Below are 13,679 nucleotides of genomic sequence, written 5' to 3' on the forward strand. Positions count from 1 at the left end.
AAAGTCAGTTGCATGGTATGCAAAATCCTTTCTACCTACCATTCTAGCTTCCTCTTTGCTGCCTTTGTTCCAGCCTAGGAAAACCATTCCCCACCACACCAGGCTCCTTCTTCTTTCCCCTTGTTCACCCTGAAACACTGTTTTCTATCTTCTCTCCCACTCCACTAATGCCTTCAAACACCAACTCAACTTTTACAACACTCAGCTCATATCACCTCCTCTTCAAGGGCATCCTTGCCTATGTTTCCAAGTCGGGAAGAACTAAACCTCTCCCTTCTTGGTGCTGCCACTATACCCTGTACCTATTATTATCAGAGCCTCTGTAATGCTCTACTTCACTGACTTGATTTCAGAATGTCTCCCTCAGTACTTAGCAAGATATCTGGTAACTAAATGTTTGCTGAATGAATTACTATACTTTTATAAAAATGCAAAATTTATACAATTTTATATGGAAAAACTACACCAAGTTCTAGAATCCATGGTGTGATAAAAAGCATATGCTATAACTCCCAGCTCTAAAATATTCCTTTCACTAACCTATAATAAATGCCTGAAATTCTAGCTATAAAAATCAGACAATATTCAGGGTTAGGAGTAAAGGTGGGAACTGACTAGACAGTGCCATTGCAAACCTTCTAGGGTACAGAAATGTTCTATATCTTCATAGGGGTTGTGTCACATGAAAAATTTTATAATTCGTACATTCCATGGTACCTAGATTTTATCCCTCCACCACTACAAGAAGAACCATACACAAATATTGAACTCTAGTTAATAATAAAGCTGAAGTATTTAGGGGGGAAATGTCTGCAATTTACTTTTAAATGCATTTAAAAATAAGATGAATTAAAGGATAGATGAAGTGATGGATAGATGAATATATATGTGATAAATAAATACAACAAAATACTATTTATAGAATTTAGATGTTAGGTTTATGAGTGTTCATTGCCCAATTATTTTACCTTTTCCATATGTTTAAAATTTTCCATATGTTTAAAATTTTCCATAATAAAATGTTAGAGAAAAATCACAGGCAATTGAATCATAGCTGAATTATACTAACAACAACAACAGCTAGTGATTATTAAGTTCTGGGTTTCCAACAATTACACCGTTGACAGATGATTGTCAATCATTTTACATGAAAAAAGAAACCTGATTCTTAGGTTAAGTCATCTTCAACGTCACTCAGTTAGCAAATAATAGGGCCTAGATTCGTCAGATAGGTGATTGTCCATTATTATACATGAAAAAAAAAAAACCTGATTCTTAGGTTAAGTCATCTTCAAGATCACTCAGTTAGTAAATAATAGGGCCTAGATTCATCCCCAGTTGTCTCTGGTTATGAAATATACATCTTACCCATTATGACACTCAGCATAGGAAGTATCCACCTGTAAAACTATAAATAGCCCGAGTAGCAAGGAAAATCCATGTCTGTTGACATTGACGTGAATTCAGTAATCTGATCCTTTCCCATTTCATGTGGAAAAGACTATATATATACATGAAATAGACTAGTCCTGACAAAAAAGAGACCAGTCCAGAGAAGGAGCCGGGAAAGGAGCCCAGTTACCCAACCTCAGAGAGAGATTTTGGGCAGCAGGAATAACAAGGCCTGGGCTGGGGGTATGCTCCCGACCAAGAAAAAAGGGTATTGAGAAAGGATCCAACCAAACCCAGCCCTTCATCACAGTTCTGCCTGGCACCAGCTGCCAGCAATACCTTCCTGGGGAAAAAAAGAAAAAAAGAAAAAAGAAAAGAAAACTGTAAAACAGAAAATGAATTTTCAGAAAAATTCAATGCCTTTCCCCAAATATATTCTGCACAATATTTCCAAGGAACGTTAATTGGTACTTTGTGGAAAAAAATGTTTCCTAGTCAATAGTTTTGAGAAATTGTATACTAGCAAAGGTGAACAGTTTTCCTGACTGTTATTATTATTATATAATTTCAGAGGATTTCTGAGAACCTTTAGCATGCTCAAAAGTAATATGACTTTCCAAAGGAAGCTGGAGTGTCCATCATTCCCAAAAGGTTTTTAGAACTGCTGAGTGTGAGAAAAGTCAGAAATTAAGATGTCCAAATAATGGGATATACCTTTAAAAGTAACTGTGAGGTCATAAGAATAAGGAATACCAGGCTTTAGGAAGTACATGAAGAGACAGAATTGAGCTAAACTAAGAGCTTCACAAACCTATCAAAAGCCTAAAGCAATAAGGAAATGACAATTGAAGAAAAATTAAGAGTCAAAACAGTGTTTTATCATTTTAACAACTCTCGATTTTTCATGGTAGTCAAAAAATACCTAACATTTACATGGCATTTTTTTCAGAAATCTTCCTAGGAAATATGCCAATAAGAAATAACTCAAGACAATATTGAAATCGAGAAACAATCTAAGATATATTAAACCATCTATTGCCAAGAGTTGATCAGCATTCTTTCCTGAATCTGGATACCAACAGCCGATTCAGCTCTTTCAAAATGCAGCACAAAACTACACAGTAGACACACGGAATGCAGAGAAGAGCCTTGTGTTCAAGCACAGCGTGGTAGATGGGGCAGGGTGACAATGCAAGCTGGGCACGGGGAGAGAAGGTACTGATGTGAAGCAACAAGTGGCCCAAAACTCTGGAAAAGAACAGTAGCAAGTGAGTGTGACTCACATGCTGGCATCAGAGCCCCTCTTAGAGCTTAGAACACTGGGCTTCTGTCAGGCAAAGAAAAGGAGTCCCTATGAATAGCCATCTCCACAAATAGCAGTTACTGTCACTTCTTAAAAGACACAAGCATGGTTGGAGACCGGCACTGGCTGACAATACTTGGGTTTCAGCAGCCCCAGTTACACAGAAAGAACATCATGGTCAGAGACTTGGCCTCTGTATGGATGGGATTCCAAGTCCAGAATAAGGGCACCCAGCCACTGTGCTCTGTGAGGTCAGATCACCCTTGGAGAAGTGGAGTATGACAACTTATGAAGGGCACCAACCAACATTAGAAAATCTAGAAAGCAGGAATCGGGGTGGGGAGCTGAAAAACAGCTGAAGCAACCCTAAAATTGGGTCATTCCCAGCCTTTCATCATTACAAATAAGGCTACGATAAATATCCTTGGGGCTAAATCTTTACACATATCCTTAACTGTTTTCTTGAGATAAATTCTTAAACAAATTACTGGCTCAAAGGAGATCAATATTTTTAAGGCCCTTGGTACATCCTGTCAAACTGCCTTATATAAAGGAAGTACTGATTTATAATTCTATTCGTATGCTAAATAAAAGGCCTGAAAAATGTCACTTAAATTTTTTTTTGCAAAATATTTGCAAATTTACTAGGGAAACTTTATTTTAGGTAATTCTGAAGTTCCTTTCTAACTCAAAGATTCTATGAGTCCAAGCATCATCCTCTAGCATTAAAAAAAAGAATCCCTAATATCTCTTTGCACTTTCTTAACAATTTTGGTAGCATAGTGAATGAAGTTTCAAAAAAAATATTAGCAAGACCTTGGCACTATTCTCATGCTTATTCAAAGACTATAGTAACCCAAGGCCAGGCACAGTGGTTCAGTCTGTAATCCCAGCACTTTGGGAGCCCCAGGCAGTAGGATCACTTGAGGCCAGGAGTTCAAGACCAGCCTGGGAATATATCAAGACCTCATCTTTACAAAACGTTAAAAAATTAGCCAGGTGTGAAGGCACGTGTCTGTATCCCAGCTACTTAGGAAGCTGATGTAGGATGACTGTTTCAGTCAGGAGTTCTAGGCTCCAGTGCTATGATCACACCACTGCACTCTAGCCTGGGTGATAGAGTGAGACTCCATCTCTTAAAAAAAAAAAAAAAAAAAAAAAGGCTAGAGTAGTTTAAAAGGAGATACTCACATACTTTTATCAAAGAACTGTAGGATTACATAAAATACATCAATATTAAACTGAACCATATGAAATTCTCATATTTGTAAGTCAAAAACAGTCAAATATCAGCAATTTTGGCTCAACCTCATATAATACTTTAGCTTACCCCTGATAATTTACAGATATTAACCACATGATGAAAGCAAGCACTTGGCCTGTTGATTTTTTACATACAGGCTGTGATATAGTCAGACAACAAGAGTCTTAGCCCACCATTTCTATCCAAAATACTCAACATCCAGGTAGCCCTGGAGTATACTTTCTATTTATTTTGCGAGTCCTAGCAAATGGCTTCTTCTAAACAATTTCTACATAAGGCCCATCATTCCTACAAATGCCATAAATGTGCTAAAATGTGAACAGCTGGGACTGAGGTTGTTAGTACAACTACTGAATATTCTTTGAGGGCAGGTACTTTCCTTACAATAACCCAGAGAGCACCATATGACAATCATTCCCATTTTACAGAAGAGAAACAGGCTCAGAGGTCTGGCTACAGATACACAATTTAAAAACTATTAATGTAGGAAGCGTATGATGGGGTTTTCATGCTCACATGTAAAATGAACTTCCCTCAAACCCGGTTATGCTATCAGCACATTACCTATCTGATGTGGAAAAGAAAAAGCACTATGAATATAGGTCTCAACCCAGACGTTGACCACAAAGTTCTGGTATAATCATCTAGTTTCCCAATATTACATAATAATAATAACTATTGTTATTATTTATAACTAGTATCAATTTAGTCCTTTTACTTTATACTAGATCCTATGAAATACTCATAAAAACCCTAATAAGCATTACAATTGTTATTATACACATTTTGCAAATGAGAAAACTAAAACACAGAGAAGTTAAGAAACTTGCCCAAAACCACACAGCAAGGAAATGGCAGAACTGGGATTCCAATACAGACTCCAGTAATCCCGGTTACTCAGAAGGCTTAAGCAGGAGGATCTCTTGAGCCCAGGGGCTCGAGGCTGCAGTGAGCTATGATCATGCCACTGCACTCCAGCCTGGGTGACAGAATGAGACCTTCTATCTTATAAATAAATAAAGAAAAGAAAAGAAAAAAACACAAATGCAGACTCTCTGGAGCTTACAATCACTGTAACTATACAACACGTATTCAACTAAAAGCTAAAAGAAAAATAACCCTAACAAAAACAATGCTTAAGTATATGTGCTGTCTCATGCTTACCTTTTTAAAACAATTTTTCTAATTCTTAGATCATCTTTTATTTTTCTATGTTTATTTGTTTTGGCAAAAACTTAGAAGGAATTTTGTGGCAATATGAAATCATAAAACCTTAAAAGCATATGATAGTTAAAAAAAACCTGCAAAATAGTAGAGTAATATGAGGCATTTCCTAGAATAAAGATGAACATTCAGCAAACAGAAAGAGTATTAGAAAGTCATTTTACTCATTCCAGTTTTAAAGATTATAGAAATAGTTGAGAAAGTAGAACATTCATGCAATCTTAGTACCAAACTAATCAGATCTGCAACCAAATATTTCGGTTCTGCCCTTTGATCCCACATACACCAGACAAAGTAAAGATGATGATTTGTTTAAAAGCTTTAAGTGTTCCTACCTATGAGACTACACATTTAAATAAGAGAAAGAAAAAGGGGTCAAAGAGAATTTTTTAACAGAGGAAGGAAAGAAGATAGTTTGGGGGAAAAAAAAAAAAAGACCAATCTCCTCTCAGAGCGTGGTCCATCCACATTAGAGAAAGGATTAAGCAGATACATTCAGCTTTTCTAACAGATTTTCTTTCTCTAAGGCTTCAATACCCCTCTCACACTCACTCAGATAATCACATTAGTTTTGTCATTAAAAGCTCCCTTTTCACAGAATGCACCTAAACCGCTTAAACCACCCAGAGAGGTCGCATACATTACCAAACAGCAAGACAAACGGAAGAGATTTTTCCATCTTATGTCATTATTTCACTATATCTATCTACATGCACAGAAGCCTATGCTAAAATATTTGAGAAGTTATCAGCTAAAATATGATTCCAAAATGAACAAATTACTTCATCCTTTAAAAGTATCTTTAAGCTAAGAAGAGACCTAATAGTTTTCATGCTGACAGAACAGTCAAATGACAGAGGGGTTTTCTGTTTCCCTTTTCTCTTCTTCCTTGTGTTCTATCAGCCAAGTCCATGATTATTTCTGCATGAATGTTGCAGCTTCTGTTAACAGTAAACAAAAGCAAATGGAGTCTGAGCGTGCAAAGCCCAAAGACAAATTAAAAAGAACGATACTTGAATTGACACGGAAAATGGCATTTAGTCGCTGCCCACGGATCCTTCAGAACTGTACAAGGTCCCAGACAGAATTGGAAATCACCTGCTTTTTTTCATAACCCAACTGTTACATATTATCTCACCATCCTAAGCCTGAGTTACAGACTCAGAAAAGGATGGCTGTTAGTCAGCCCTTTAAAAAGGAGGAAGTGTATCAGAGGGAGGAGGAGTTCTGGTTAAATGGAACTATCCATGTGAAAGAGCGGTCCCCAACTGGGTAGTGTTCCAGGGATTAGTGGGTTGGGAGAACAGAGAGGGGGTCAAAAAAGGAGAAATAGAATGAACAGTGAAAGAAAGTGATCTGAAGCTACAAGTTTCGAAGGAAGACACAATGGAAAAATTCTGAAAATCAAATGGGTAACTAACTATAGGATGAAATTGGAAAACAGAGCAAATGGAATTTCTCAAAGCAAGAGGCAAGAGATAAGATTACTTCTGGTGGGGTGCAGGCTGGAAACAAAATCATAAATGCAAGCAATCAAGAATTCCATGGTTTGTCAAGAGAAAGGATAATGTCAGTAAGAAATAACTGAAGAGAATTACAAGAATTAATCCTGGATAAAAGTAAAAGGTGATTGTGAGGGAAAGACATAAAGATATCTTACCTTAAAAATAAACTTTTATAATGCATATATATATAAAGGATAAAAGGATTGCATTAAATCAAAAGTAGACGACAAAATATTTGAGGTATACTCTGCTGGTTTTGAGTAATTATTTAGAAGAGCAAAGGATAAAATATTGATTTACATGTAAGACTGAACAGCAAAATATCCCAAAAGGTACATTAAAGAGGTAGGGAGAAAACCAGTTAGACTGCTCACTATTCCAAATTGTGGTACACCAACTAACATTAAACAGCTATATTTCTCCAGCCTTTTTCTAGATCAGTTGTCAGCAAAGTACAACCCCCCAAGCCAAATCCAGCCCACTGCCTATTTTCACAAATAAGGTATTATTGGAGACAGTCATCCTCATTTGTTTACATATTATCTATGGCTACTTTCATGCTACAGCTGCAGAGTTGAGTAATTGTGACAGAAACCATATGGCTTGCAAAGCCTAAAATATAGCCCTTTAAATGGAGAAAGTTTGTCAATCTCTGTTCTAAATAATAAGAGAATTCTCCATATGTTTTTATCATCTGACAGCACATTCATTCTTCAAGTAAGAATAAAAATGCAAATACAATTCTCACCTTGTGCACAGACAGACACAGAGTTAAATCTGATAGATGTCACACTGTGAGCAATGGTCCACTCAGCCTTCAGTCAAGCTTCCTCCTAATCCAGTGTAATGCAGTAGATATAGGCTCTGAACAATGAAGACCCAAGTTCAAATCCTACTTCTACCAACTCTTAGTTGAGCTTTAATTTCTTCTCCATATATCTTGAATTATACCTCTTTTTCCACACAGTAATTTTATAAGAATTAAGTGAGACAGCATACATGAAAGTGCTTTGTAAATAGTAAAATAATATAGACAGATAAGGCATTATTAGCACATAGATGTTTATGGAAATGAACTGGTTTAGATTTATTTTTTCCTTATCATTTTGATCCAGGTTTTCTTCTCTTTTCCTTTCTTTTCTTTTTTTGAGGCAGGGTCTAGCTCTGTCGCCCAGGCTGGCGTACAGTGGCATAATCATGGCTCACTGTAGCCCCAAGCAATCATCCCGTGTCAGCCTCCCAAGTAGCTGGAACTACAGGCATGCATCACTATGCTCTGCTAATTTTTTTTATTTTTAGTAGAGATGAGTTCTCACTATGTTGCTCAGGTGGGTCTCAAACTCCTAATCTCAAGCAATTGTCCCACCTCAGACTCCCAAAGTGCTGGGATTACAGGCATGAGCCACCACACCAGGCCTATTGATTTAGGTTTTCTAACATAAAAGTGATCTGCTCTTTTTAACAACTTTGTATTGTCAAAATTCAATCTAATTCAATACCTATTTACCTCCAGCCTGCTATATGCAAGACACTCATTAGTCATTCTACTTTTTAAATGAAGAAAAATAATAGCAAATGAACTTTTTTAGTTACAAATTTTTAAGCAAGGTATACATGTAATAATTCAAAGGGGTGGTTAAAGCCCATTAGAAACCCGGCTCTCATATCACCAATACTATTTTCACTGCCAACACTCATTCTAGCTGAAGAGTTGGCTATATTCTCTAAATTTAACCATCAAGTTGGCCAGCCTTTGTTCTTAAAACTAAAAGGAAAAATTCTTTACAAAGAAATGCTTAAAATGATCATACACAATAAAGAATTTTGACATGAAAAGAACCTTAAAATTTATATTGTAATGTGTTTTTATACTTTCTAAAGTGTTTCATATCCAACATTTTATCTGATTCTCAGCACAAACAGAGGGAAGACAGAGGATGGGGAAAGAAAAGCACCTGGCCCAAGATCACATAGTTGGTAAGTGAAGCAGCAGTTCTGGACCAAACTTTCACTTTCAAAATCGAATTTGATGTTGTTTCAACTCTACTGTGCTGCATGGGGTCACTCTTCACACTGAGTGTAGCACTTAGAATGCTTTCACAGCTGACTAGATCACAGAACTATGATAATGACTGCTATTTTTAAGCACCAATCATGTATTACACAGACCCAGGTTACACATATATCACAAAGATTAAATAAATTATACACACAAAGTGTACAGCCCAGGATTTGACACATGGTAATTATTCCATTAACAGCAACTTCTGGTATTATTTCTAATTCATGCAACTCTATAATCAATAAATTTTACCTCCATTTTTCAAATTAGGAAACTGAGGCTCAAAAAAGCTAGGTAACATGTTCAAGCCCACATAACCAGAAAGTAGCAGAACCCAGGATTCCGGCTCAGGTTGGACTAACTCCAGAGCCCTTTTGTCACTGGGACTTTCTCTGATGCAGAAAGCCAGAGAATTCACGTTAAAAAAAAAATGAGAAGTGGGTTATTAAAAATGATGAGACGACATTTTCCTATTACCTTGATGGGCCAAGCAGGCAAAGGCTGTAAAAAGTTAGATGCATAAGGATAGTCCACCATTGCCAGATTCACCCAGGTTTCAGAGATCCAGTCTTTCAAATGTTGGATGTCCTCAGAAGTTAATGGACTGCATAAGTGAAGGGCTTCAGAAAGCCACTGCAAACCACTGCCTAGGAATAGAATCACATTGTTGGAATCTAAAAAGTACTGGTCAACAGATGGCTTTACGGATCATTTATTCTTCACATAGTATTTTAGAAAAAACAATCTTTTACACCTGCTTTCCCAGAATATTTTTAGAGCAACTGGAGAATCCCATGATAGACAAGTTGCCTATCCTCATAGAGTTTACTGGAATTAGTATTCAGAATTATTCCCACTTTTTAAGATACCATTAAAATGAATAAATAGGAACACCATAGAACAACAAGAATACATACACTAAAACTAAATAAAACAAATGGATGTATCTAACAAACAGTGCCAAGCAAATGACAGTAGACACAAAAAAGACATACTATGTAATTCCAATTACTAAAACATTTGTGAACAAGTAAAAATTAATCTATGGTTCTAGAAGTGAGGACTTGGTTTTGCTGCGTAAGTATGGAGGTAGTGACTGAAAAGGCATGAGGAGATTTCTGCGATGCTGACAATGTCCTTTATTGATTTAAATTCTAATTACATTATGTCCTTGCTTTGTGAAAATTCATTAAGCTATGCATTTTAATTTGTATACTTTTCTGTATGTACCTTATACTTTAATAAACTGTTTACTTAAAAAGTGACAACTACTGAATTTAACAAATAAAAGGTTAAAAAAGCACACAATTCCATTCTCTTAATTAGATCTTACCAGTACTTGATAATCGATTAATGGCATCCCAGGACCTGTGGATGCTCTCTGAACAATGTGGACCACTTTTCCTAAAATCTGTAGTTACAATCTTCATAAATACGCCACAAGGTACTAAATCCTCAAACTGCCAGATAGGGGCAGAAGCTGCAAGAGCTCTAAACGGCAAGAAAATCAAAGAAGGAAAAAAGAAAAACATATATATATATATATATATACACACACATGTATATATGTCATCTATATCAAGTTTTAAAGTTGAAACTTATAATAAACAAAAATGGTGAGAAAAATAACACAGTTGTTAATGAGACAGAGCTAGAAATCTCAGTGTAATAGAATAGAACATGTTTTACCCAAAATGGATCTCGAAGTTTGCCTTGATAATCATTAAGAAGCTCTCATGTCCAACATAAATGCACTTACCCAACTACCATATGAGGATATTTCATCCTAAACCAGGCTGCGAGCATGCCACCATAGGAGCCTCCTATGGCAATGACAGGTTGATTTTCAGCTCCTGGGATTGTTCTTTTCAAGTGTTTGATTAACTCTGCAAAATCAGCCAGAGCTTGTTCTGATGTCAGAAAATTCAAGTGTCTGGAATCCTAAAGAAAAATAACAAAGAACATGGGTATAAATGTGCACAGAATAGCAGCTTAGGAATAGCATGGATCCAGAAGAGAGCCAGTGTCAGATAAGCTTTTCTCCAAATAGAATTTCTAGGCAATTGAGCTAAAACGCCTAGTCAAAGCAATAGCTGTGCAGATTTAAATAACTCATGAAAATGATTTTAAGTTTGTGGAAAAACGAGATGTATTTTGCATGCAAGTGTAATTTCTATTAAATGCTATTTACCAAAGACTTTGTTAAGGTTGTAGAAACAATAGAAACAAATTATAAGTAAAATTTAATAGCAAATATGATAGAATATAAACTAAGCTTAATAGATAACTGTTATAACTTTTGTTTCAAATCTTAGCACATTTAAAATGTCTACCACATAGGCAAACATAAACTCAATCTTGTGGACAACCGAGGTAAGAATCACCAGTAAAAATAAAACTCACCCTTCCTCATTAGAAAGATTATATGTGACCTTGGCCTTATAAACAACTAAAATGAAGTAGCCTGCCTATTGTAAACAACCATAAAATTGGAAAGGAAAAAAAAAACTATTTTCAGGTATTGGAAAACAGGCAACAAGAGACACTGATCTTTGAGAAAAGGAAAACTCATAATGTTAAGTTTCATAATCATCCTGCTCTCTACATGAGGACAATTTACCTACTATAGTATAAGAAGGTGAAGCTCAGTGCAGCTGAGCTGAGGAGGCTAAGGTCTTTTAAAATATGTCTGCAAATTCTTGACACTCCTGCCTTTAAAATGTGAAGTCTAATTCCACTCCCTTTGAACTTAAATGAGACTTAGTGACTTGGTTCTAATGAATAGAATGGGGCAGAAATAATGATATATGACTACCAAGCTTAGGTCATTAAAAAAACACTACAGCTTCCACCTTGCTCTCTTGCACTGCCAACTTTGAGGGAAATTAACTGCCTTGTAATGAACTCAAGTAGGTCCTTAATTGCAGCCTCTTGTCAACATCCAGCACTTTTATCTCTCATGTGAGTGATCCTCCAGAGCAGAAAGGCTCTCCAGCCCCAGTTAAGCCTTCAGATGACTGCAACTCCAGCTGACATCCTAACCTCATGATACCTCCTGAAACAGAACCACCTAGCTAAACCACTCCTAATTTTTCACCCATGTAAACTATAAAGTAATAGATGTTTATTACTGTTTTAAGCTATAAGGTCTGAGGTACATCTTTACATAGCAATAGATAGCTAATATGGCTACATACCTCTATTAGGCTACCCTGTTTGACTTTCATGCTTTGGTCTGACCATTCTGATTCCTTCCATCATCTTGTATATTACTGAATCACATAGATCTCATCTTTCCTCTCTCTTATATATGCCACCTACTCCTTTAGCTTTCCCCCTCTTCCAAGATGTATGCTTTCTAACTTCTTACCTCCTCTCTCCCTGTCTGTCACTATCTTTTACTTCCAGTTTTTATGGCACTCTGTACAGTTGAGTGCATTTTTTCCTAATCCTTGCATAATATCTGTAATGTCCCTCATGCTACTGACAGATTCTGTGAGCACACAAAGGGAAAGAAGTATATCAAAAAGAACTCCTGGCTTCATTTTGCTAACACAGTATCAATCACAGGAACCTAGGAGAGGAAGTTATATTTCTATCTGCAACAAGCTCACTGCTTCATAATGGTTTCAGGATCTGTCAAGTCCCTTAATCAGGTATTTATGCAAAATACCAAGCTAAAGAATAGAATTTCCCATACAGCCCAACAAATATCAGCAAATTGTCCCACTTTCTATTTATAACACAACATTTTTTACTTATTTTTACTCATGTATTTATTTGTAATTTGCGATAGTAAAACCTCCTTTTTAAAAATAAAAACTCCTTTCAAAACAGGCAGCCTAGTAAAGGACTGGCGCCAAGTCCTTCTAGCTGAGTTCCCCAAAGCATATGTATATACTGGTGGTCTTAGGGAGCACACAAACATTTTTAATGGAACATTTATTGTTTCGTTTTAGTGTAATTTGGAAAGAATTACCAATACCTAGAGCCCTTGGTTAAGATAATGCTAAGTTTAAAAGTGAGTTGATTAAAGAAAAATATTAAGTAAATAATAGTACTAGTGCCAAATTACTATAGCCAGAGTCACAAGGGCAGTAGTACATGAATGACTCAGTTGAAGAAAAAGTGTCCTGGTTTATTAGGTGCAGAGTCTGTGACAAAGGCCAAAGCTCCTGTGAGAACAGGAATGGCTGAAAGGGAATCCAAGGGGTCAGTGGGCCTTAATGCATCATACAGCTTATTTGTCCTTATTTTATTGATTTTATTTTATTTAAAACACCACATAAATTTGTTATGCTCATTAGATTTTTTCCAGTGGAAGGCTCAATAATTTAAGTGTACAATTTATAAAGCAGAATTGTTTACTGATAGTTTTGAAATAATAAAAAGTTCCCTGTACTGCCTCTGCAGCCACAGAGTAAGATTTAACTGCCTGAGGCACACTGAGTTAAAAACTGATTAACATTAAGAATTATAATAAAATGGCTAAGGAAACCTTCAATCTGTTCAAATTGTACCTAAAAGGCAATGACTAAATATAAACTATTGAGCTTTTAGGCATTTCAAATTAAAATTATCTCACAGTGGGGCATGTAATTTAGAAACTATTCTAAACTGAAAAGAAAAAAACTTGTAACTTAAAAGTAAAAAGTATATTTACCTTGAATGAGCTGTCACCAAAGGGGAGAGACTCTCCATAGTATCGATGTTCAGCAAACACCAACATAGCTTTCAGTTCCTCAGCCACATCCCACATGAACCCCTAAGGAGAGTTTACAAATTCACAGGATAAAATCAGAAGGTGAAAAAAAGTCACTGAAACTTTTGGCAAACCATATGAAATAGATGTTAAGCCAGACCAAAAAGAGCACTCTGAAAAGTTGCACAATTTATGTTTGTTCTACAAATAAATGATATAATTGCTGT

The 13,679-nt window shown here is 36.1% G+C and overlaps 1 protein-coding gene and 1 non-coding gene across 4 annotated transcripts in view; one reads left to right on the forward strand and one right to left on the reverse strand.

The window, feature by feature from the left end:
* PRCP (prolylcarboxypeptidase) overlaps nt 1–13,679 on the reverse strand; it is a 76,485-nt gene that overhangs the window by 15,933 nt on the left and 46,873 nt on the right. For all 3 annotated transcript variants that reach the window (XM_012469570.3, XM_021671830.2, XM_012469571.3), the window contains 4 exons: nt 13,414–13,515; nt 10,510–10,691; nt 10,084–10,241; nt 9,228–9,397 (listed from right to left, as the gene is read on the reverse strand). In XM_012469570.3, the coding sequence (XP_012324993.3) occupies nt 9,228–9,397; nt 10,084–10,241; nt 10,510–10,691; nt 13,414–13,515 (612 nt within the window). The remainder of the gene's footprint in view (nt 1–9,227; nt 9,398–10,083; nt 10,242–10,509; nt 10,692–13,413; nt 13,516–13,679) is intronic.
* LOC135270345 (small nucleolar RNA U13) lies at nt 4,433–4,533 on the forward strand. Its single transcript, XR_010338501.1, has one exon. It is a non-coding gene; the product is annotated as a small nucleolar RNA U13 (small nucleolar RNA).

Source organism: Aotus nancymaae, unplaced genomic scaffold (genome assembly GCF_030222135.1).
Source record: "Aotus nancymaae isolate 86718 unplaced genomic scaffold, 86718_ANA_hifiasm-v0.15.2.pri h1tg000059l, whole genome shotgun sequence".
Classification (NCBI taxonomy): Eukaryota; Metazoa; Chordata; class Mammalia; order Primates; family Aotidae; genus Aotus; species Aotus nancymaae.